The following is a 27,381-nucleotide window of genomic DNA, read 5'->3' as shown; positions in this document are numbered from 1 at the left end:
CCGCCTTCAATGCTGGCATTTGGAGAACCACAAGAGACAGTATGCCGTGGCGGAAAGGGCCTTCTGTACTCTGTAGTGCCCATGGAAGATATTAAATCTTAAAAAAAAAAAACAAAAAAAAAAACCTGGATGTAAACTCCACCATAGCCCATTATTTTCTTATCACTCGCACTATTTATCTGCATAGATAACAAATGCTATCTATTTTTCTGGAAGAACAGCTCCAACCTAGTACATTTTCTTGGGCAATGCATAAAAAAAAGTTGCCATTATCTTATAGCATAAGTACACGTTCATGTTGGATTCTAAGTGAGTATCCAACTATTTACCCTGATAGGCTGACATGAGGCGCTGCTTATCAGGGATTTTGTTTCACCTGCCTCAAGCAGGAGAACCAATACCCCCGATTAGGGCATGTAAGTATTTTTTTACTGGAGGTCTAATTGGGATACCCCATAAAAATATATTAGAGAAACATAAGGAAAAAAAATGCAAAAAACTTGCACTCATTGTTTCATTGCACCTATTTGTATACACCATTAAGAGGAAAGATATAGCGAACTGCTGCTCACCTATATGAGGTGAAGTCCTGCCAGTGACCACTAGAGGCCACTCGATGTACCAAATTACTCCCTAACAGAAGGTGTAACTATTTTTGCAGGGACACTGCTCTGTTTCAAACTTGCTGGATACAGAGAGAGGGAGCAGATAGGGACTGGGTGTGGTGTGAAGAGTTTGTTGGCTAAAAACTGTCACAGCTCAAAGTACTAGTACATTTCAGAAGCTGCCATATTGACAGGTTTTTAACTAGTGAAATCATGAAAGTACAACCACACTCCATGTAAAATATTGGCGTAAAGGCGTTGTAGATGGGATACCTTCGGTGTCAGTATGGTTGAAATATTTAAAACAAGATGTAATGTGCCTCATCCTGCTGCAGGGGAAAAATGATCTCATAAGATTTTAATCTTTGAAAGCTCGTCTGTAGTTTATGGAGATTCCCCGAGCTTAAAATTTAAGATAGATGATTCTACTGAGCTAAATTCCAGCCTGAGATTGCCTGATCACAATGCTTTATGTCTGCCTCTGTCAGATGACTTTATCTAGTAAAACAGGAGTTAACCCTTCTGGTAAGGGACTGACCAACAATAATGCTCTGTGTCCAGCATAGGGTGTACTGGGAACTTATACCCCTTTTACACCAAAGCAATAACCCGGGTCAGTGCTTGCTGTAAATGGGCTTAAAAATAAATGTGGGTTGAACACTGGTGAGACCCGGGTTCAGAGGCAGTGTAAACAGATAACTCAGGTCGTCCGACCCAGGACCCGTTTACACCAATGGGGAAGCCCATACCTACCAATTGCAGTGTCCTGTGGTCAGTGCAGAGGTTGGGCAGGGAGCGCATACAGCCCCCGCTGCTGTCTGCTGTACCATACTGGGTTTCGGCATCCATTTACCTCACGGATGGAGGCTTGGGGAGCACGGAAGCTGGGGGGGGGGGGGGGGTGCTGGGCTTGCTGCAGCTTGTCTGTTGGCATCGTCCCTCTGTGTATGGCCGTTGGCTTTGTACCATCTCTCGGGTTTTTGCTAACCCGATCTAACTAGATCACTTAGAAATTACACATGGATCGCTTCATGCCCCAGCGATGAGAATGCAAGGATTTTGGCTGCATTCAGTCAAAATCTAGAACACTGGTAGGCACAGATCGTTCAGCACAGGGCTCCTGTCATCCCTTGTGTACAGGGCGTAACCCTAAACCTAGCCTAATAATGTTGGAAAAACACATCAACCTTTTCAACGTGTCAACCTGTTTACTATCAATTGATTTTCAGTCGTACGGCATTGCACCGCGATGTGATGCGATTTTTAATTGTATAAGCACCTTAATGGGTGCTTAGAATGTTAAATGCACCCCCACTCTCAACGCCAACCCGGAGCGTGGCGAGCGCAGGGAGTCCGCGAGGGGCGGCGGTACGTGTCCTCCGACCTTTTCATACCCCCAATATCCACGTCGGCGTGGAGTTGATTTTATATAGTGTGGCATGCGTATTACTCTACATGTATTTTGCATCCCCTCGCTGCGCTCGCCACGCTTCGGGCCGACGTGGATAGTGGGGGTATGAAAAGGTCGGAGGACGCGTTATAGTACGGGTGGCGTGGGGGTGCTTTTTACATTGTAAGCACCCATTACGGTGCTTATACAATTATTTATCTTATAGGGGGCACATTTAACATTGAAAACACCCATTAGGCTGCTTATACAATTTTAAATCGTATACCATTGTATATGCCATACAATGCGATTGGTATACAATTTAAAATTGTATAACATCGGCTGCCATCGCGTAACATCGCATCGCATACCATCGTATGCCTTATGGTATGCGATGCGATGGGCGCCGTGCTAGGAAACAAGTACCTCAATTGATCCATCTCTTTTACCTGGATAGTCCTCTAACCAAGCCTATGGCCACTCAATGGGCCATATGTATCAAGCTTCAAAAAGTGATAAAAAGGAGGGTGATACACAGCCAGTCAATCAGCTCCTAATTGTCATGTTACAGGCTGATTTTGAAAAAGGCATTTGGGAGCTGACTGGTTGTTTATCACTCTCCATTTTATTACTTTTTGAAGCTTGATACTTCTGGCCCATTGGGGCAGATGTATTAAGCTTAATAAGAGATAAATGCAAGGGTGATAAGGAGAGATAAACGTCCAGCCAATCAGCTCCTTACTGACTTTTTTTCAAACACAGCCTGTAACATGGCAGTTAGCAGGTGATTGGCTGGACGTTTATCTCTCCTTATCACACTTGCATTCATCTCTTAATAAGACTTGATACTTCTGGCCCAATATCTGCTATGTGCCGAGCATTTTATGCTTTTGGAATTCACACATTGACAATGAACAAGGCGGCGGTGGCACTGATGGGCTGAGTACTCCTGATCTTCTAGGGCTCCCGCTGTGGGATCTACACAGTTCTGTTACTTGGCTGGACAGGGACTGGGACAAAACGTTGTTGCATCAAAGCGAACCCTTAATATCACTGAATATGGTTTCACTTACAGTTTGTTTAGAATGTTGGTAACTCAGAAACTCATGCCAGCAGTTGTGCTGGTTCTGGTCCATCTTATACCACATGGTAACGGCTGGCTCAGAGCGCTCCTGTGCACAGGTCTGCTGTATACTGAATTGTCGCGGTTTGTTTCCTTTTGAACAGTATGGAGGAAGAAGCGGGTGACAAATGTAAAGAGGCCATAGAGAAAGCCCTAGAGTACAATCCGAACAGCCCAGAAGCTCTGCAGCTGATGGCAAGTTATCTCTTCAGTATGGAGCAGCCACAGGTGGGTGACCCTCTCCCCCGATCACAAGGGGATACGCTTATGTAGGGTACAGTATGTGCAGGGCAGGATGTGGCACCTTTGTACTTGAAGTGCCGCCACCATTGCTGCTGAACAAAATGCCTCTGCTGCCTGCAATCTATTTAAATGGTCTTCCTTTGGGGTGCTGGATGATTCCAACAGTCATTATACAGACATCGGAATCCCGACTGTTAAATGCCCAACAGTCAGGATCCCCAATTACAAGGGCTATTCTCCCTCGTGGGGGTCCATCAGCACAATGGACCCAAAGGGGATTTTTTGGGCTCCACCTGTCAGAGTACTGGCGGTCTGGATCCCAACTGTCGGACCGTCATACCAGACCCTTCCCTTACTATACAACCCCCCCCTTTCTGTACATCCTAATCACATCCTTCAGCAGTCATGGGTTAAATGAGACCAGCTACTGTCTTCTTACCAGCAGAATACAGTATCGGAGGAGGCCGGTCCAGGTGACAGTGATATGTTACACTTTAAGCACCAATCTAATGAAATGTCTGTTTGTTGTTGTGGTCCGGTCTGCTCGAATTAATGTTTTTCGAGATCCGTTGACTACATGATTTTCCCCTTAACCACAGGCAGGACGGAACAGTGTACATGTTCTAGTGCGGATTTTGCATGATTTTCTATTGTCTTATTTAGGGAAATGTTGGGATTTGTATGATTAAATCGTGTTCCTTCTGATTGTTCTTGCTGACCTGCCAGTTGGAGGACCCGTTGAAGATAATGAGTACAATGTCGGATCATCCATCAAATTACTGCCGTAGAAATGTTTGGTAGAAATGTTTGGAGATTATTATTGTAGAACACCAGTCATTTCTCTTCTTTTAATTAAACATCACATAGGAAATAACAGTAGACTCGCTGGATGTGCTCTGCGTGCAGTAAATAAGTAAACCCCTTCGCTTTGTGCTCTTATCCCTGTAGCGTCATCTTTGCCGCGGTTTTGCTAGTTGCTTTGGGAATAAGGGAAATGGATCACTGAAGGCAAGAAATACTATTTTCCAACCTTCAGATTATTTTATTCATCCATTCAGTGGACACACGTACTACATAGATGGCTTCCTCGTGTGCTGTTCAGCCAAATTCTTACATCATCAGGCTCAGCTGTTCATTTTCCTTACCCTGGAATATGACTTGAAAGCTACTTTATGGATATCATAGCATCTAATGCATACAAAACACCAGCGCCGTGTTGTAATCCAGAAGAATTATGCAATTCGCCAAAGTCGTTCGCAAAGGGGGGCTGCAAATGCGCATAACAGCACATACGCAATCCCCGAAACATCAGAGCGGGGCTGAACTGGTAACTTTCCGAGTTGAGCTGAATCAGGCCCATAGTACATATCGCACCGTGTGGATACTAACGATTGCCGATGCGCACCACAGTGGGGTCGGTATCTCAGACTGTGCAGGCAGCTCAAATTTGACTAGAAAGTGTACAGTCTAGTGCATATCGGGACGTGTGTAAAGTAGTGACCGATAAAAGCCTGCGATAACGATATACACCATCGGAAATTCCAAACCAGTGTTTAAATGTGCTATTTCTAGTCAAAATCGGACGTAGTTATAATTGCACCTTGGTATCGTGGTTCTGGGCTCCGTGGAGTTCAAGGGACATCGCAGATGGGTTTTATTCAGACCTGATTGGACAGCTGCGAATTCACAGGCCGGGCGATTATCGATATACTGAGCGTGCAATCGGCCCGTAGTACGCAAGCGCTAGCCCATCCACTAATTAAAATCCTGCTGCTTTTTTGATCGCTGGCTGTTCACATGTCGATTAACAGGAAGCGGGCGTTTGGGGGTGGTAACTGGCCATTTTCTGGGAGTGTCAGAGAAAATGTAGGGGTGCCCAGGTGTTTTATGGGTAGCCATGTGACCGCTCCGGCCCCGATCCACCTTTTTCTATTGGAGCCCCGAGTCGGCTATGCACTGAATGCGCACAATGGGAAAATCATTTGATGGTCAGCAGCTTGCAAAATGGGTTTGCAGCAAATTGCCGTTCCAGCAAGCCGTGCTAAGCAATTTGCAGGTTTGCACAGGGCGGGATTTTTCTCTGGTTGGGTGGCAGCTATCTGGTCACATGGTCCCAAAATTTAGCATAGGCCTAATCATGTCTGAATCAGGCCCATAGCCGAAATCGCGTCGTGTGTATGCACCTTAAGTTACCCGTGCAAAACCACTTTCTAGCCTAAAGAGTTGTCCCTGTAAAATATCAAGGTCATAACATCTGGTAAGTTTGAGTGACTCACATAACTATCAGGCTAGGTAGGCCAGCCAATTACATTAGCGAGTACAGAGATGGAAACTAGGTTTGCCTCATTCTCGGAAAGCCCATTCTATCACCCCCCTCCGCCGCCTCCCTTCATCACATTACCGCTCTGCACACTGTATATTTACCTATAAATCTTCCAGCTGGGTACCATCGTAGCAGTAAAATTAGAATCCTGCTATTGCATTCCCCCCCTGACTGACAGCTGACCTCCCTGACTGGAGACCAATTGTAAATATCCTCTGATTAATGCCGGGACTATAAATGTGCCCATCATTCACCTCGCTGAGATCTGATGTCAAAACCCATCTACTTATCCGATCTTCCCGGTAATAAATATCTCATCAGACGGCTGTACATGTAATAATTCTGTAAATTATAGCCAAGCCAGCGATCAGGGGCTGCAGCAGAAATTGCTGTACATATTTCACTATCGCTGGCGCTGACATGGGTCAACTGCCCGGAATAACTGCCACACAGCGTGACTCAGGCGACGCCATTTGAATAAGAAACTGTTTATACTGTACCACAAGGCTGATATCAGTGACTAGGTGTACAAGCCTGGTACAAGGGGGATACAGTCCCTAGGTAGGTCGACCATTGAAGGTTGCAGGTTTTTCACGTTGTTTTTTTTATAGCCGACATGCAGTATTGCATGCCGTACCGTTCACTACGGTGTGATGGGAGAATAAAATAGTGCGTAGCGAGGGAATGCGGTACAGTTAGACAGTCTCCATGTTGACTGTCAACATTCAGAAAAAAACGTGAAAAACTCAGGTGGCACTTTTGAATGCTGACTGGTCAACCCAATGCATGTCAATCTAAATTTGGTCGACCCCAATGACCCTTACTTGCACAAGGTTAGGATGGCCAATTTGTAGCGGGTAAACCTGTTTATTTTTAATTAATACAGTTCTGCTTTGCATTCACTACTATTAGTTAATTACGAAAAACCCCACTGATATCTATGATAAATATGGAACTAATCTGAAAAAGGAAATAGTCATGTGTGTGTAAGAGGGATCTTCTAGCCCTTGATCAAAGCAATTCACTGGAGCCCTTGCCCTCCCATTCATGGGACTAATACAGTGGTTCCCAAACTGTGTGCCGTGGCTCCCTGGGGTGCCTCGGGACACATGCAGGGGTGCCCTGGGTTGTTGGTTAAGGACCAACTCAAATTATGGTTATTTATTTATGAGCAAAACCAGTGCTGGTGGCTGCCAATCATAAAATGTGTACAAACAGAAGCAAACCCTTCCCTTTAGCACATAACTGACCCTAAGACATATAAACCCAATGTAATACATTTTTTGTGGGGGGTGCCGTGAAAAAATTCTGATACTCTAGGGTGCCGTGATTCAAAAAAGATTGGGAACCCCTGGACTAATAATAAAAACTAATAAATTGTCCTCCTGCAGTCCTTCGCCATCTCTCTGTATGTGTCCATACAGTGAATTGGCTGTCAGCACTTTGATTGGTGGATGGCTCCAGCTGTCCACCAATCAGCATGCTGGCAACCCCTCACTGTATGGCTGGAGGCTGGGAGGCAGCTAGAGAATGTTGGTCATTTTGATTTAGTTATTCACAATCACAGCGGTCTAGTAGCGTTCTCTACCTGCCTCCCAAGAGGCACAAGCCTGGCCTGCCGCTGCTTGAAGATCCATAGAACCGTGGGGTTTTCGGCAGCTGCCCAATGGACCATACTTAAAGATGGCCCTGCGCCATGGTCCTTTCTCACCATGTCAAGCCAGAGCAGGTTTGTAGCTATAGAGGTCCTTCAGGCCTTGTGGATGTTGCCCGCTGCATGGTAGGACGTTTCTTCTCTGGACTTCCTTGATCAGCCATTGAGAGTTGGACAGTAATTCCTGGCCCATATTGAGCACACAGTCGTGTCATGCTTCTCAACCGTCCAGATTCACGGGCCATGAGAGGTGCTGAGATTTGGCCACGGTGGATGTTTCTGGCCATATTGTGGTGGGGTTTAGGCAAATCAAGGGTGGCGTCTATTCTGTCGGCTTGAAGTCCTGTTGGAGAAAGTGCGCTATATAAATAAAATCATTCTTATTCATTATAATGTTGGTATATTATGGAATATGCATTGCTAGGATCATTTAAAGCAGTCTTCTTTCCCAAACTCTTAAAGCCCCATCAAAGTCCAGGTGTTAACCCTTTGAGCGCCAAAATGGGTGTTTTATTAAGGATAGCATTGCTGGAGCACTGCTGGCTGAATCAAAATAACTTGGGCATTAATTGTCGTCTGTGCTCAAACATGAATAGCCTTAAAACCTGGTCTGCGATTTGAGCGTCTTTGTAAGCAGCAGCTGTGTGACAATACGCAAAGCCTGCAAAAACACCCATTGCCGGCTTCTCTAATCCGCGGCCTGGATCTGAAGATGCGGCTTTGGATCAACTTTGCCAGCATCTGACCTCTACAAACCTCCCGGGTTACCCAGCATGCCTGGCAAAATGACAGTCGGACCGGTGATGCGTACGAAAGCACAGCCGCTGGCTCCCATGCCCCCTTTTCCTGGAACGCTTCCTGTCACTGACCACAAAACGGCTGCAGCCTATTAATCAAATGGCTAACAGGACACCGCAACGGAATCCACATCATCATTGGCCATAGCAACATCTCAGAGTCTTTCTATAATTTCTCTATTCTATTCTGCAAAATCATACCCTGAATCTGATTGGTTGCTATGGGGAACACCGCCTCTTTTCATTTTTAAAGGCTTTACTAAACTTAGCCCTGTGGCTACGTCCTGAAAACATTGGTCATGTGCCAATGAATTGGAACTGCGTCCAGGGCTGAATCAGCCTCCGAGTTTTGAAAACATTGATTTAGAAGTGCAATATGCAGATAAGGTGAGTGGGGGGAGTGTATCGAATTCTGCCCATCAATGAGGTGGACCAACTTCAGTACATGTACAGATGGAGCCTTCCTCAGCCAGCCTTCTCTGGATAGCCATGGTTGACAAAGGCCTATTGTTCTCAGCTGCAATACAATAGAACAATACAGTAGGGGATTAGCGTAGGATTAAGTCCGAGAGCTCTGGCTCACTTGATCCGATTAAAGGGCTAGATGAGGATGGCTCCGTCTGTATGTCCCTAATGCATTTAGAGGTGGATGCAACGTGAAGTTTGCGCAGCTGAACATATTTTTTATAAGGATGCTTGCGTCAGAGTTACAGTACACTGTGATTGGCCAGCGATGGCAGATGCACAGTGGATTTATTTGCAACCAAGTGACTATTACATTGGAGGTAATGAGTGGCTTCCAAAATACAAACCTATCACAAGCACACATTCTGACCAGTGGGCATTGCTATAGAAATCCCCAAAGCAGTGGTCCTTATTTTGCTTGAAACTCCGTTGCGTATACGACTGCATCCACATCTCAGTCAGGTTCTTCAAGAGCCAGCAAAAAAAAAAAAAATATATATATATATATATATATATATATATATATATATATATATATATATATATATATATATATATATATAAAGGCTTCCAATCCATTATTATATCCACATTTAAGCAATCCGTCACTATCTCTGGTCTCTCATTAGCCTTATAAAGGACCTTTTTATTGTGTGTGCTGACCCAGTATTCCTGAGATTGCTGCCTATCCATACATCAGATATCTGATACTTAACAGGGGTCTCAGTGTCCATTGATAGGCTGCATTGAGGTGAATGCCTAACTCTGGGAGGCAATGGAGTCATCTGCCTCCGGGCTCCTGCTCCCAAGGGGGCACCTCTCCTCCCCTGCAGGTTTGAATCAGTTCATTGAAAGCTGTCATTATCCATTCTGTGGCTGACTATTGTGTGTGTTTGTGTGTGTGCCTTTCTGAGGGGTTAATAAAGCTTGCCCACAGGTGTAGAATCACGAGGCGGCACTCTCCGTTTTTTTTTTTTTTTTAAGTGTATTAAATCAAAACATCCATAATCAAGTGAAAAACTTTGGCCATGGCTGTCAACAGTTTCGGGGAGCAATCCCCTTCATCAGGACGACCAACAGAGTGATGTGTTAAGAACAACAAATGATGAGTTCTTAACACATCCCCGGACACGGAGAGTGCCGCCTCGCGCTAATATTACTGTTATGTTTTTCTGTTATTTTGATGGGCTGGTAACTGGTTATATTATAAATTGCAGACCACTGAATAGTACCAGTCACACAACAACTTGTACTAATAGATTTTGCCCACTAGGTGGAGCTGTTGAGTTGTCCTACAGCATCACTGCGACACGCCACTTCTGCAATAATATATGTTGTTTTTCACAGCTCTCATCTTATCAGCATTCATTTCAAACGTATTCCTTTACTAATACAATTATTTAAGCAATGAAAATGCAATGCAACACCAAAAAGTATTCATCTTGTCCGCCTAATGGAACTAGTCTATTAGTAGAACTAGTAATGTATCAATGAGAGGAGAAATGGTATGTCAGGCCTTAACGCTTTCATAGCCAGGGAACAGTTGGCTGTAGTAGGTGCAGTAATAAAGCAGAGCAGGGTCTGATGCTATTAATTGCTAAGGAATGGAATTGCAGGTGAGCCCTGTAGCTAGATTTGCCATTTGCTTCTTACAGCTACAGGCAGGATGCTCATGAACCAGCTTGTAGATTGGCAGGCAATACTGTAATGCTACCATCCTGACGTTCCTCGGCTGCAGAGAAGGCAGAAGCGTGCGCAGACTGGGCACAGTATTCTTCATCAGCCCTTTAAGTCGGGAGACATGAATCACTTATGTGTGTGAGCTAATTGCTGGGCAGTGATGCAGTTCCTGTCATTTATAAGTGTCCAGTTTCACCCAGGCAATCCAGTAACCCTTTATACTGGTAATGGAGGATGACACAGCCACTGAATGCTGCATCTATCTTGTTCATTGACCTGCAAATGTGAACTGTTCTCAGCTGCACAAATCGTGACTCCATAGGCCACCATACCTTAGGTCGTATTTGGGCAGCTGCTGATTGGCCGAGAAAGCTCTCAGCCAATCCGTGGCTGCTCATTCATATTTGTATGTTTTTTTTTATATTTGCCCACCTCTCTTGTGTCCCCCGCCCGGGTCCGAGCTGCATATAAGGTTTATCTTATGTGTAGCCCGTCCGACCTCCGACTACGATCCGATGCGCCCGGGGCCGCGCATCTGGTTGGACACATGTGATTTGGTCCAATTTCTTGGCCCGATCCGTTAGAATTGGGTCAAATCTGACCAAATGTGTATGGGGCCTTCAGGCTTTCTTTAGTGGATCTAGGGTTCCGTCCCTTATAAATTCCAGGTTCTGATCCCCATGGGATGAAATTGGAAAGCTGACTGTCACTATGTCAACAGTGGTTATGTAGATGGCGGCTCTGGGATGCCAGAATGGTTGAAATTCTACTTTAAAGCGTTTTACCTACTTTGAGCGTTATTGTTGCTGGGAGAGATCCTCAAAATATCTGCTAAAAATGCCAGCGCCGCTCACAGCGACTGTTCTTTTAGTGTTTATAAATACAAATACAGCCAAATTTAATTGAAGTTTTGTTAAATATGGCACCCAAAAAAGAACAGTTGCCCTGGGGGATGCTGGTGTTTTTAGTGGATTTTTTGAGGATCTCACAGTAATTTTGGCACTCAAAGGTTTAATAATGTGACCATTATAACTTTAAAACGGCTGCTTTTTTTAGCACTGGGAATGGGCAAAAATCAGAACCTGATCCCGGAAGACCCGGACAGGCTCCATTCATGAAACTGCCTTTCCGGGCTTTGTGTTGTCCTGTCCAGGGGGATGCCTACGACAGCGGTCTCCAAAAAAACAAGGAGGGAGAGAATAAAGCCCCCCTGTATGGTCCGGGGATGTAATCAAGGCCGTAATGTTCCGGACCATACAGGGAGGCTGTAATCTCTCCCTCGTCGTCTCCCAGGTGACAGCTGTCACAGGCAAACCCCCAGACCAGACACTACAAGCTCTGGAATGACAGAATTATAAATGCAGCCTGTCTGCTCCGGTGTTCTGTGGTGTGGTCCGGTTTTATCCAAGTCCCTTTAGGACTGTATAGAAAGTACAGAGGATAACACATATGCTGCCAATACACTTCTGAGATATTGTATACAGTCATTTTGACCACATCTGTTCGATAAATCAAATGATTGTATGCACATTATGTGTCCCATTCGAAACGATGCGCGGGAATCTCGCGTGTCGTGGTTTTATGTTCTGCACATAATATTTATCGAATTGTAAGTGCTGTTTTGTGCACATTTGGTTTATCGCACTGTATTATGCGAGAGGTGAAGATTTTTGCTCACTTCCTGGCCACTACCCTTCTACCCACTGTGCACATGACTGCAGAGGAGACAGGAAGTGAGATTTCTGCTCACTTCCTGGCCACTCCCCTTCTACCCACTGTGCACATGACTGGAGAGGAGGCTGGCAGCACCCCGCTGAGCTCCCAAACAGCAGACAAGGTGGGCAGGCTACACCATTGGCCACCAATGATTATTATGCTGTTTAACCACCACTGCCCACCATTATGCTGCTCTACCCACCTTTATTCTGGCCAAATCATGCGATTTCACACAATTTCTGATCGTAAGGGGCATGCGATTAATTGCGTGATTGTATGCACAACAACAAAGCAAAAAAAAAAACATTATCAATGAGATTTATCGCAAGGTGAGCTTCAAGGAAAATCGGGCCCGATATTGCGTCAAATGCAATTACACAAGTGTATGGGCTACATAACTTGTTAACCCCATCAGTGGCAATCCCGAGAATTTTCCAGGCTGTCCCTTCGTGCCCAGTCTGGCAAGCCCGGCTGTTTAGAGCCGGGCAGCGCTGCTGAGCTCCCTCCCCTCTGCGGCGCCTCCTCCTCCTCCCCCCTACGGCTTTTGTGTTGTCCTGTCCGGCGCCAACTGATGACAAGCCGGATGCAGGGACGGGGCGGCAGGGAGCAGGGCCGGGCAGCAGCTGATTCACAGTTCAGAGGCGCTGCCCGGACCCAGGCAGCGTGGGTTTTTTTTTTTTAGCGAGCGCTCCCCATAAAAAACTCGCCCAGTGGGGAGTGCTCCTTTAAAAAAAAAGGGGTTAAGTGCCAGCATATTCCTATGCGCTTTAGTGTTGGGAATAGAACCGTTAAATAGAACAAGACGAGGTAATTCAGACAGAGGTAGGAGCGGTCTTACAATCTATAGGGATGCAACTTACACGCCAATAAAAAACCCGGCCTCTATTATAATAAATATCCAGAAAAGGAATACAAATAATTTTAGCAAAAGTTGCACAAGGCCAGGTACAGTCCAATAAATGAGTGCCCTTAGCAAGGGGGGGGAAAGTCATTTAATGGGGGTGGATGACCTAGAGAACGTTGAGCATTTTGAGCTGCAAGTTCTAGGCTGGAGGTGTAATGGAAAATGCCAGGTTTTTTAATGGCTTTATGACATTCTGGATTTCCAGAGTGAGTGCTCTGTGTCTTGAGCTGAGAATGTAATCTCTTAAATCCACATTGATTATGTCTGATGTCTACCCAGGGCCAGATTAGGTGATGACCTTGCTGATAGAACAGGCGCTAACCAGAAGCTGTGCTTGAGCCTTTTGAGTACTTTATAGTCTGTGCGTGTGATCTCCGTATGGGTTGCTACACACAGGCATTGAAAAACGAGTGTAAAGTGTAGACAAAACCAACTTTTTAAAAATCTCTTTAACAGATCGACTAACTGGCGATCATTCAGTTATCTCAAAGCTTCCGTGCAGCCTAGTGGCTCCTGCATATGCTTGATGAGCCTTGTCATAGGACCACAGGGTATTTTCCAAATTGCTTAACACCAGAGTGACATTCAAAGAAGTGACTGGGGTATGGTATAACTTACCGACTGTCGTGATATGGTATAACTTACCGACTGTCATGATATGGTATAACTTACCGACTGTCGTGATATGGTATAACTTACCGACTGTCGTGATAAGGTATAACTTACCGACTGTCGTGATATGGTATAACTTACCGACTGGCGTGATAAGGTATAACTTACCTACTGTCGTGATATGGTATAACTTACCGACTATCTGATATGGTATAAGTTACCGAATGTCGTGATATGGTATAACTTACCGACTGTCGTGATATGGTATAACTTACCGACTGTCGTGGTATGGTATAACTTACCGAATGTCGTGATAAGGTATAACTTACCGACTGTCGTGATAAGGTATAACTTACCGACTGTCGTGGTATGGTATAACTTACCGACTGTCGTGGTATGGTATAACTCACCGACTGTCGTGATATGGTATAACTCACCGACTGACGTGATATGGTATAACTCACCGACTGTCGTGATATGGTATAACTCACCGACTGACGTGATATGGTATAACTCACCGTCTGTCGTGATATGGTATAACTCACCGTCTGTCGTGATATGGTATAACTCACCGACTGTCGTGATATGGTATAACTCACCGACTGTCGTGATATGGTATAACTCACCGACTGTCGTGATATGGTATAACTCACCGACTGTCGTGATATGGTATAACTCACCGACTGTCGTGATATGGTATAACTCACCGACTGTCGTGATATGGTATAACTCACCGACTGTCGTGATATGGTATAACTCACCGACTGTCGTGATATGGTATAACTCACCGACTGTCGTGATATGGTATAACTCACCGACTGTCGTGATATGGTATAACTCACCGACTGTCGTGATATGGTATAACTCACCGACTGTCGTGATATGGTATAACTAACTCACCGACTGTCGTGATATGGTATAACTAACTCACCGACTGTCGTGATATGGTATAACTCACCGACTGTCGTGATATGGTATAACTCACCGACTGTCGTGATATGGTATAACTTACCGACTGTCGTGATTCCAACATCGGGATCCTGACTCTCAGGAGCCTGACAGGGCGACGAGCACATTGAAGCCCTTGAGGGCTTGCTGTGCTCCCCACGCTGCGTTTGCCACATGAAATAAGTTGATATGGCTAAGGTTGACAGGGTCGGAAGGTCAACACCAGCATAAGGTCGACAATGGGAAGGTTGACGTGTACCGCGTCCCCTTGAATGGCTTGCTGCGATCGCCATGCTTCGGGCTCGGTGCCTCGCTGTGCCCGGCACGATATTATATTCTCCCTCCATGCCCTGGTGGATTGCAGGGTATAAAATACCGCCTGTCGGCTAAAAAAAAGTGAAACTCATGTCGACCTTTTGACTGTCGACTTTCCTATTTTTGACCTAATGCTTGTGTCCACCTTCCGATCCTGTAGACTTAGAGACGTATCCCATTTAAACATGTTAAAAAATGCCTGGTTTACCGTTTATGGGCAGATCACAGAACCTTGATAATTAAACATTTTTAAAATTCCCCATTTCCCGACCCGGCCACTGAGGTATCGGGGCATTGTCCCAATACATCTGTAATATGTGAGGCGTTATTCGTGGAAATTCTAATATCCTTTTGGTCCCCTGGTGGAACTTTCCTTAGCAAATGTTTGAGGTAAACTTGTATTTTTGTTGTTGTTGTTGCAACTAATTACTGGGTACAAGCCGTTTTGACCTGGTAATTAGTGCGATGTGAAAGGGGTTACCATGTCCCAAAAATGGGTAGCGACATGGAAAAACGAACCAGTAAAAAAAGCAGAGTCCTTACTGGTTCGTTGCTGTGTTGCTTGGTGGTGTGAATGGGTTTAACGGGGTCGAGCGACTTGTTTCCCGTTCACACTATGGAGGAGGTAGCGCTTAAAGCAGCGCCAGTTCTAAGCGCTGCCCCCTCCCTGAACCCGATGACGCGCCCACTCCCTGCCGTACCCCTGGATGACATCAGCGAACCAACATTATTGCTGTGGGAATATGAACATCGCAAAATGAAGGTTTGCGCTGGGACTGACCCGTTTCATTTTGCGACGTGATACAGCATTAGTGTTTTTTGCTTACGCACATTTTACATTCTCCCTACATCAGCTCAGATCCCAGTTATGAGGTTGTATCTTGACTTGACTGTTGGCTTGCGGTGAGAATTCCGAACAGAATTATGCCGGTTAGGATTAGTTTGATGGGGAGGTTAGAGTTAGGCTTGGGGGTGGGAGGGGAGATTATTGTTAGGCTTTGGGGGCTGGGGTGGTAAGTGGAAGATTAGGGTTAGTCTACAGGGGTGGGAACAGAGAATAGGGTAGGCTGCATTCAGACAGCTGTCAAAGTGCAAATATCGGTACTTGTGTATTTTGGCGGCGCCCATCGCATTGCATACCATAAGGCATACGATGGTATGCGATGCGACGCGATATTGCACGATGCTGTACAATGTCATACAATTTTAAAATTGTATGACATTGTACATGGCATACAATGCCATACAATGCGATGCGACGGGATTAAACATTGTATAAGCACCCTAATGGGTGCTTACAATGTGAAATGCACCCCCACGCCACCCCCCCACTATAAACGAGCCCACGAGGGGCGGCGGTACGCGTCCTCCGACCTTTTCATACCCCCACTATCCACGTCGGCGTGGAGTTGAGAATAGAAAGTGTGGCGAGCCCGAAGCGTGGCGAGCGCACGCGGATACCTGTGAAGCCCGCGAGGGGACTCCGATACCTGTTAAGGTATCCGCGTCCCCTCGCTGCGCTCGCCACGCTTCGGGCTCGCTGCGCTCGCCACACTTTCTATTCTCAACTCCACGCCGACGTGGATAGTGGGGGTATGAAAAGGTCGGATTAGGCGTACCGCGGGCTCGCTGCGCTCGCCACGCTTCGGGTTCACGTTTATAGTGGGGGGGGGGTGGCGTGGGGGTGCATTTCACATTGTAAGCACCCATTAGGTTAGATATTTATATGTTTATGCTGGTGATAGTACAGTGTATTGGATATGTTCTGTACAGTATATGGTGTATATGCTTGTTTATTATGTCGGTATTAGATGAGTAATATAGTGTTCATTTTAGGATTTTTTTAGGGCAGGCTGGTGCTGACCACCAGGCGCCTTTTTCAACCGAAAGGGCACATTTTATGTTAGAAACGTTACATTAGGGGAAATAAAAAAAACATATAAAAAATTGCACACTGCACTAGGATTACGCCCATTAAACATGGTCATACTCTGTTATGCCCATTACATATTCTGTCGTAATGACAATTACACATTATGGCACACATTATAATGCCCATTACACATGATGGTATACACCGTAATACCCATTACACATGATGGCACACACCGATAGTCAGCGCGGTGGTGGGGGTAACGTAAGGGCGCACAGTGCCACACACAAAAAGGGCAGGGTGCATCTTGATGTTTTAAAAATGGTCAGAGTGTGGCACCCTGCAAAAGAAACTAAAGGCCCATACACACGGGGCGACTTTGAGCTGAAAGTTGCGCAAAACACCCAGTTTGAGCGGCTTTCAGCTCAAATCCGCCCAGTGTGTATGCCCCGGCGATGAGCGGTGAGCGCTGCTGCTCGATCCCGCATCATCGCCGGGAAAGCCGTTCATCTGCTTTCGGCAAAGCCATCCTCCCCCCTCCGTCGGCGCCGGGCAGGGGGAAAGCCGCTCAGTGTGTATGCACTTAGTGGCTTTGCCCGCAGCAATGATTCACACCATCGCTGTCCATACACGCTGGGCATAGTCGCCCAGTGTGTATGGACCTTTAGAGGGAACACTAAATAATAATCACCAATCTGTGTATTATTATTAGCCTGCTGAACTACAGAATGAACCTGCTTTCACATTGCAGAAATGGGTAATGACACGGTATTCTTAAATGGGACTTTAAAACGGGTCTGAGCCTTGAGACCTTTCACATTGCAGGTGAAAACCGTTTTAAAAATCATTTAATACCATTCAAACATTCAACCCGTTTAACCCCCAAGGGACACGTTTCAAGCCATTGAAATAGAGCCATTCACACTGCCTAAAAAACGGCTTTAAAACGTGTAGGACTCTGCTTTTTAACCGTGTTGAAATACCGGTTAACTTTAACCGGTAAATCAACTCTGGCACTTTCACACTGCAGCCTTAAACGTTTTAAAATGGAAAAAAAACGGCAATATGCCGTTTTAAAAGTGTGATGTGAAAGGGGTATTATATACCCCTTTCACATTGCACTTTTAAAACGGTACATGGAATTAGTAAATATGTATGTGCACAGGTTGGCTCAAAAAAAAAAAGAGTGAAAAACCCATGTCGACCTTTTGATGACCTAGCCATTGTCGACATAATGATTGTGTCGACACCCCACCCATGTCGACCTTAAGCATGTCAACGTATTTCATGTGTCGACCTAAACCATGTTGACCATCAGCATTGGTCAACCCAATGCATGTCGACCTAACGTGTCGACGGGTACTTGTTTCCTAGCACGGCCACAATCGTAACTAATCGTGTCCCTTAATTAAGGGACACGATTAGCCCGATGGACCCGATTTCCTTTGAAATCAGGTCCATTTTGCCGGCTAGGAAACAAAAATCGGGGGCATCGCGTCGGTCGGGACCATTAACATTGGTCCCGACGCGACCGACGCGATGCCCCCGATATTTGCATTGACTTCAATGTTAAAAAAATTTTTAACATTGAAATCTTGTCGGGAACTGTAAAATATCGGGGGCATCGCGTCGGTCGGGACCATTAACATTGGTCCCGACGCGATGCGACGCGATGCACCCGATTTTTACATAGGATTCAATGTTAAAAAAATTTTTAACATTGAAATGGTGTAAAAATGTTAAAAAATGTGAAATGGGTCAATATGACCCATTTCACATTAAAAATGTCCCCGTCGTCGCCCCACGATAGACGGCAACCCGAAGCGTGGCGAGCGCAGCGAGCCCACGAGGGGCGGCGGTACGCGTCCTCCGACCTTTTCATGCCCTACTATCCACTAGGGCGTGGAGTGAGAATAGAATAGTGTGGCGAGCGCAGCGAGCCACCGAGCCCGAAGCGTGGCGAGCGCAGCGAGCCCCGCGAGGGGACGCGGATACCTTCACAGGTAAACGCGTCCCTTCGCGGGCTTCACAGGTGTCCGTGGCGACGCCGACAACTGTGAAGCCCGCGAAGGGACGCGATTACCTGTGAAGGTATCCGCGTCCCCTCGCCACGCTTCGGGCTCGGTGGCTCGCTGCGCTCGCCACACTATTCTATTCTCACTCCACGCCGTAGTGGATAGTAGGGCATGAAAAGGTCGGAGGACGCGTACCGCCGCCGCTCGCCACGCTTCGGGTTGCCGTCTATCGTGGGGCGCTGTGTACACGCTTCAATTTGGGGGGGTTTGGAATTTTTTTCATTCAATCCAATGTAAAATTGGGTCCCAGGGACCCAATTTACATTGGATTTAATGAAAAAATCGGGTCAAAAATCGGTCGGATCGGTCGATCGCATCGCATGCGACCAAATCGCATGCGATGCGATCGACCGATTTTTTTCAGCACGACCACCCCGATCTTAATCGGTGTGGCCGTGCTAGGAAACAAGTACCTGTCGACGTAACGGCCGTACACCCTCTGATCGCCTCTGCAGTGCGGGTACAGTAACAAGGACAGACCGTTTTGCAGCACTGTAAGAAGAGTCTTCTATGTTCCTTCTATCCCGGGTTATAAACTCACCGCCCTCTCATCAGTGGCCCTCTCATCAGTGGCCCTCTCATCAGTGGCCCTCTCATCAGTGGCCCTCTCATCAGTGGCCCTCTCATCAGTGGCCCTCTCATCAGTGGCCCTCTCAACCAATGCTTGCAAACCTTCTAACGGTAGAACCCTGTTTATTTTTTATTTGTTTTATGCTTTTAATACTATACTGTATTATTAGATATGTACTGTATTATAGATGCTTTACGTTTATAGCATTGATACTACCCATTACTATTACAATTGTAATGTGTGTTTTGTATATTTTTATAGTTATATATTTTTTTCCCCCCAGAAATGTACAGCATTACACTTCTGTATTATTCTTTTATTGGTGCTAAAAGACGTTGGGTCTGTTTGCAGGAGGGCAAAGAATATCTGCTGAAGAGCCTGGCGCTGTGGCTGCCCAGTATGCAGAAAAACAAGGAGCAGATTCCTGATCAGGGGCCAAGTGATCTGGAGTTGGTGGAGGTAAATGTTATGTACAGTATTATGTATTTTATATAAGATTTCTAACTGCTGGATTTCCATTTGCCCATTGTGTATAAATCATTGGCTTTATTATAGTAGGTCGAGCCTAGGTATTTAGGCAACGCTGGGGCGTAGTGGTTGTTATTACTAGCTGACAGCACTGAGGGCTTTAATTCAATTCCTGACCACGGCCATTCAGTGTGGAGCTAGTATGTTATTCACACGTTTGTATGGGTTTCCTCTGCATGCTCTGGTTCACTCAGGCTCCAGAAGCTTTCTGGTAAGTTTCTAGACAAAAAAAACCCACAAACAAACCCGTGTGTGTGTGTGTGTGTGTGTGTGTGTGTGTGTGTGTGTGTGTGTGTGTGTGTGTGTGTGTGTGTGTGTGTGTGTGTTATATCAACTTATCTCCTGCCCTGAACAAGCCACTTTTCTATACACTGCTTACTACTCAGTTGTTCCAGCGACCACTACACTAGTCACTCTTGCAGATACTGTAGCTCCTCAACCCTGGCACTCCAAATTTCCCAGATATCTGCAAAAGTGTTCTCTGATACTACGGTGCTGCTATTTCCCCTCTATACCCTTGTATTTCAAGAGCTTAATTTCCTTGCTGTTCTTAAGACTACAGTGTGTCTTCACCACATTTAACTCACCCCCACATCGACTTCCCTACTCACTTTCTGCCATTGAATTCACCACTCACATCACATCCTCTAATCCAGGCATTCCCAACCACGGTCCTCAAGGCACACCAACAGTGCAGGTTTTAGTGATATCCAGGCTTCAGCACAGATGGATTAATCAGAATCACTCAGGTACTAATTAAGCCACCTGTGCTCAAGCCTGGATATCACTAAAATCTGTACTGTTGGTGTGCCTTGAGGACCGTGGTTGGGAATGCCTGCTCTAATCCATCAGCACCCTGACCCCTCCTTTGCCAGACCACCCCTCGCCTACATCTTAGCAACTTGTCTCCTTTTTCTCCTGCATCTGGAGATGCATTCCTCGCCCTCATTCGCCCCAACCCCCCATTCCATCTCCCCACTTGATCCTTTTTCTCCCACCTCCTCTACTTCATCTCTCCTTCTGCCTGTTCATATCTTGCCCACCTTCTCAACATGGTCTAAAAAATTTAATCTCTCCAACTATCGACCCATCTCTGCCCTCCCTTTTGCCTCCATGCATCTTTAGCATTTTGTCTATAAAGGCCTTTCTTTCCTTCCACTCTCTGCTAGACCCTCTTTAGTCTGGCTTATGTCCACTTCTCTCCACTGAAACAACCCTTACGAAATTCAGCAATGTCCTCCTTTCTGCTAAATCTAACAGCCATTAATCTGTCCTCCCCTAGTCCGCTCCCTTGATGCTCCCCTGATACTCCCCTCTCCTGGCTGCCCTCCTACCTTGCTGGCCACTCTTTCTCCATCTCCTCTCATGACTTCACCTTTCCAAAACTTTCACTGTCCTTCTCCCCTCACTCGGACCTCCAACTGTCTGACTGCTATCTCGTTCTGGATATCCCAAGGCTTTCTTAAAATGAACATTCCTTAGACTGAGCTGATCATCTTTTCAGCCTCTCCCATAACCTCACCTCCCACAATTTCATGATCTGTTAATGGCACAACTATCTCCTTTAGCCCCCCAAGTGCCCTTAGAACCTCTAGCAGTCCTGATATTTACGTTCAGAAAAATTTCAAGGATTAAACCATTTTCTAACTCTAGATCAGGGGTGGCCAAACCGGTCCTCGAGATCTACGGTCCATGTTTTCCAGATCACCTAGCTGGTGCACAGCTGTAGTCAATACTAAAGGTCACATTTTCAAACCTGCTGCATTCATTCCTACTATACTATAGATCCACAGGTTGCCTGGAAAACATGCACCGTTGGTAGATCTTGAGGACAGGTTTGGCCACCCCTGGTCTAGATGCTACTAAGATACTCATTTACTCATCTCCAGATTGGACTACAGATTTACCTATAAGCTCGTCAAAGTTTCTGTCCCACATGGACCTTTGCCAAAACAGATGTCCTTCTGAGCTTTGCCTGTATTTAAATAAACTTCTACATTCCACTCTGGTGACTGCACCTTTCATTTGATAATATAAATATATATACTAGTGGTACACATATAGTAACAAAGACTTTTTGAGACACTTTAATTTGGTTGTTTGAAGCTGTCCTCTTCTAAAATGAGTGAAGTTACCATGAGAAACTAGGCCGCATGCTCGTCACGTCGGAGGGCCTGGTACCACCACGCTTCCTTTCCTGAGAGCCACTGATTGTAATCTTGTTGGCAAAATAGCACTTTGCAAATCTGTCGCTGAATTGCTTCTTACTGTTCCTTATTATTCCTCTTCCCAGCTCTCGCCTCATAATTGTGCTATATTACTGCATCGACTTGCAGTCAATGGTATTGACGCTCCTATTTATGCAGGCAGCATTAAACAAATTATAGGAATTATCAGCCTTTTTTCTTTTTGCATTGAGATGAACTGGAGCATCTTAAACTTTATATTAGTAGCAATAAAATAATAAATATAGGAAATAGCCTAGCGTGTGTCTTCTCTGCTGCATTGTAAACGGTTAATCTATTTTTTTTTTTTTTTTAAATAGCATTTGAAGTATTTGTTCTATCTGTGTAGTGGACTGAAATTCACAGCAGTAGTAGCAAATTGAACAAGTATCTCTACGGGAAATGATTGCTACACAAATAATGAGTTGTCAGTGAATGCTGGGCTTTAGCGTGAGTTATGATTGGCTCTCTGCATCAGACTCATATGGGCAGCGTCTAAAGATATGGATGGGAGAGGGGATAAACTGGCGAGAACTGCAATAAAAGCGTAATCTTGGTGAAACATTAATACTGCTTTACAGATAAATGTCAGTGATCGCTTTTCTGTTGGACATTGTTTTAACGCATTATATCGTTGATTGATTTTGTTTCCGTTTTAATTCTTTTCGTTTTTTTCTTCATAAGCCCCTAGTACTGCGGTCTTGTCAGCAGTGGTACAAAAGGCCATAAATTGTGTCTTGCGACACTCCATGTACAGTTGCTGAACTGTGGTGTTGCAAAGGGCAAGACTGACACACAAGGTAAAAGTTATTTACTAACATGTTATTTACGAACATGTAATGAAGCTAATTCCAAAAACACGAGAATAGTCCCACTTGCGCTATAAGGATGGTTCCATCAGTCTCCTTTGTTAAATCCGATTCTTCTCCCACACTCGATAATGGTATACGGAGAGAGGGAGAAAGAATAATATATTAATATCCCATGGGACAAGGATGATGTAATCTCCTCTAAAACGTGCAGGACATATGGAGATGGTGTGTTCCCAAAGGTTCCAAACGTCCCCGAGGTTCTGATAGGTCACCTCAAACGTGCAGGTATGAAATAGTGCTTACATGAAAGCTTACATTCACTAGGCTGTGTAGACTCCCATAAAGGTATCTTTCACTGAGATGTCACAATACTCCAATTCCAAATCCAAATGAAGCTACATTTGCCAAAATGCCCTTGGACTTGTGGGCCGAGAAGAGTGCAAATTGCAGGGGTACAAAGTTTGCCCTTTGCCCTGGGAGGATAGGGGAATCAGGTCTATTTTTGTTCAGTCCTAAGCCAGTATGTATAAAATTTAAAAATGCATTAAAAACGCATTTTCGGGTTCATTGCATTTTCATACCGTATGAATCAGCGCAAGACCGCCGCGTTTCTGACACAGGGTAGAGATGGCATTTTCTGGCCTATGGGCTTCTTTTCGCATCCCCTGCTGCCCACACCAGACCCCCCTCCTTCACCTGCTGTCCCGGCATCCTTCTGCTGTGCTGCCTGGACCCAGTGACCTCCTCCCTAGAAGCAGCACTTCCCCTTCCGGGTGCAGGGAGGAGGATCCTGGGAGTCTGCAGCAGGAGGCTCCGGGAGTAGAAGTTGAGAGGGATCTGTTGGCACCTTCTCACCTGGCAAGAGCCATCTTTTGTGATTGTAAATCTTAGTACATATGCAATTAGCATCAATGCAATGTGTGGCACATAATGCATAGGATTTGGGTAGTACCGCAATAGAGAAGTCACATAGACCTAAGAGAATACTTTGAGAGCACAGTAGGCACAATGCAGTGTTGGTGCAGACATTTTATAGAATAATTTCCATGAGTTGTGTATTCCACGCTAACAAGTTACCCACGGCCATCTTAGGTGCACTGCGTATGATTACCCTGGGTGGAATATGTTACCTCTAGAAGAAATGACACAAAATGGGGTGATTGCATTGTAGAGTAGTTTCCCAATAAGACAGTCGGGTCCATGTATTTTTCATCCCAACCACAAGTTTACCAGATGAGGCAGCCATTTTGGGCATTCTACGAAAGAGAGGGAACTTTGTGATGACCCAAGCAGCCCCAGGAAAAACATCCGCCAGCCGCTTGTTATTTTCCGATTTATGCATCATCTGTAACGCATTATTATGTAAGTTTCACACTTATCTTATTTTCACTTCGTTTCCATTTATGCTTCAAGTCAGTTCTTATTTGCTCCTCACATAGAATATTTACAGCACCAGAGATTTCTATAACCTTTTCAAATCTAATAGATGTAAAGACCACTCCAATGTAAATGGAGGCCATCCAGAACACTATAATACGCTCTGTCCGAGTTTGTTGCTTAGTCTGCATTTTAGAGAGAGAGAGGGGGGGGGGGGGGGGGGGGGAGATAGAAGCAGACTTCTTATCTGTGTTAGTAAATGGAAATCCTGACTGTGAGCAGCACTGCTCCGCTCTGCTGTTCCTGCAGCAGCAGTGGCCTTCTGCATTTCATCTTATCAGGCTGTGTCACTGACATCAGTCAGCGCGGGTTAATGCTTAGATTCCGAGTAGAAGCTGTGAGCATTGATTCTGATAAAGAGATGTTCTAATAAGACAACACAGTGGTCATTAGCCTGACCATCTTTTCCTATGGAAGCCAGGTTATCTCTGCCCGCATACCGGCCTCCTACCCTCCTTTCCTTTGGATGCTGCTGAGATGAACAAAGAGACTTTGTCTTCAGCTGCAGTGTACATCTATCCTGCACTAATGATTTCTCTGCCTCTCTCCCGTCTCTTGTCGTCTTTTATTCTTCTACAGGAGGATTTGTGGTCACTTTCTCTACTCATAATTATTTGCTGTTTCTTCCCAACGTGTAACATTTGTCTCCCTGCGTTCCTGCGGCACGGATCACAAAGGGCCGTAACTGGCAAATACAGCAGAGGGATTAGCGAGCCTAACAAAGGGCGCAGATTGTCAGATGCATTGAAAATGGGCTTTTCTGTATGTGTTCTACTTAAATACAAGTTTAAAGGCACTATATAGAGTCCGGTCAGAATCCCGGATGTTTTTGTTAGGCTAGACAGTGGGCGATCAGTGTTCCGGCTGTCGAGTGTCGGAAAGTGGGCGTTTTGTCGAAAACGGCGGCGGATTGTCAAAAAACAGCAGTGAATTCGACACTCGGCGGCTGTTTCTGTCGGAAAGTGGGCTGTTTTGGCAAAAACGGCGGTGGATTGTCCAAAAACAGCAGTGAATTCGACACTCGGTGGCCGTTTCTGACAATCGGCTGCCGAGTGTGGAATTCACTGCTGTTTTAAAGCCTGACCTGTTTTGTCAGAATCTGCCTTCAATGCTGTTGGAAACGGCAGCAATGTATAGGCGACGGACGCTCTCTCCCCTGGTGGAAATAGTGCCTGAGTTGAAATACTGCCTTTAATATGTACCTGTGGCACATGTTCTATGGCGTTCTATGTTACCTAAATGAAGTGCAGCATTACTGGTGTCAGCACGAATAAATGGAAAATAACAAAAGCCTAGCACTTTATCCTGCCATTATTTCACTAGTTTTGCTATTTGGGAATGCCAAATCTGTGGCAATGCATGCTGGGATGTCTAGTTTCCCAACAGCTAGAGAGCCACAGGTTGCCCCAGCCTGTCCTATGGGATACAAAAACTATCATTGTGACCTGTTTTAGTGGTCATGGAGAATTGTTTATCCCCTTTCCAGATTTCAGGTCACCATAGTGCAAAGTTCTGAAGACATGGTATATAGCCGCCGCTTTATGCAGTTGTAAAAAGGGACTATACTTTAGTTTAACAGGGCACAACAGTAAATCCAGATAAGACTATATAGCCCAGTTTTCCCGTATGTTAAATGCATCTGCATTGGCAAGCTCTGCTGTCACCTCCTTCTTCCTATGGTGTCTTTTCCAGCACCCTACTGCACAGCCCCAGCCAATGGCACCTCTTCCCCACTCCCAACACTGCCAAGACTCTACCCACCATAACCGGCAGGCGCTGGATTCCCAGGTTTATAATATAGAGGTTTGCTAATTATAAGAGTGACACAGTCATGTGGGTAGGCATCCATTGCATCCCGCTCAAGCGGGGAAGTGAAGAAACCTAAAATTGTAGGAGGGTCGAGCACAAGCCTAGGCTGCATGAGGGCATCTTTAAGTGATCCATTTGCAAACATGCTTATTCCGTATCAGATCACTTCTGGTCTCAGTAACACTTTACATCTACGCGTGAGTATTATTAACGGCTTTAGTTACCTGTAATGTATTCTAGATTTAGCGGACCTTTCCAACAAGCACACCCATCTGACAAATATTTACTGAGATGCCCCAGACATTTATCTTGTATTTCCCGCAGATGGATGACTGCGTCTGACCGGCTTCCCCTCTAACACTTGTTGTTCTGGAGATTTGCATAGCTGACGCTGACTGCATTGATCAGACATGTAAATAATGTCTCCAGGAATCTGTTCTCTCCATCCACAGATGTAGATTGATGAAGTGGTGCAATTACATTGTCTCTTTCCTCTGACACTTTGTCTGCTATTGGGAATTTACGTATACACACTTTATGGATGGTCTTTAAACCTCTTCATTCTCCTTCTCCCCATCTCTTCCCGACTTATTTATCACTGCAGGTTAGCCAAGATGTCTTATCACAAATACATTATGGGGAACTCTGGGTCAATGAATTCTTTTTAAGAGAAAATTGGGATTTGTTTTTTTTTTCTGCATTGTGGACGTGATTCAGAGGTGGACGCAGCGGCCTGTTGTGCTCAGTCAACCGTTGCCGCACAGAATCGGACGCAGAGTCAATTAATTTCAGTGGGTGTGGCAAAGTACTAGATCTGGTAGGAGCGATTGGACACTGTGGAATGCTACGGGTTTAATAACAGTATACATGCTGTGTAACTGCGCATACCGGTATATCCTGCCAAAGTATTGCTATTTGGACATGCTAAAAATGTGGATGGACGGATTTTGAATAATCCTTGATCTAGAGTTTCAAAGTAGAGCCCCGTTTCCTAAATCTCAGGGTCAGTACGTCTGTAAGGAATGTTTTACTTCCGTGTAATACTCTGATCTGCAGCTCTTGCTCTGTATCAGTGAGACATATAGGCATAAGGACCGACTCTGACACAGATCCCGATGCATCCACCAGTAGTGAGGTTAAGTAAGCTTACTGCACTTGTGCCATAGTACAGAACAGAACAAAGGAAACCTATTTGTATCTTGGTTTGGTTGTACGGCTCATGTCAACCCTTTGACTGTCGACATAAGCCTCATCGTCACAAGCCCCGTTGACCTTC

At 45.4% G+C, this 27,381-nt stretch overlaps 1 protein-coding gene across 4 annotated transcripts in view; it reads left to right on the top strand.

Annotated features, from left to right (window-relative positions):
• LOC146081265 (uncharacterized) overlaps positions 1 to 27,381 on the top strand; it is a 425,606-nt gene that overhangs the window by 12,303 nt on the left and 385,922 nt on the right. For all 4 annotated transcript variants that reach the window (XM_083189385.1, XM_083189386.1, XM_083189384.1 and 1 more), the window contains exons 6-7: positions 3,223 to 3,346; positions 19,646 to 19,753. In XM_083189385.1, the coding sequence (XP_083045511.1) occupies positions 3,223 to 3,346; positions 19,646 to 19,753 (232 nt within the window). The remainder of the gene's footprint in view (positions 1 to 3,222; positions 3,347 to 19,645; positions 19,754 to 27,381) is intronic.

This window comes from Crinia signifera, chromosome 5, assembly GCF_055691185.1.
Source record: "Crinia signifera chromosome 5, ASM5569118v1, whole genome shotgun sequence".
Classification (NCBI taxonomy): domain Eukaryota; kingdom Metazoa; phylum Chordata; class Amphibia; order Anura; family Myobatrachidae; genus Crinia; species Crinia signifera.
Note: the sequence above shows the minus strand (reverse complement) of the source record. Positions and strands in the feature narration are given on the sequence as shown.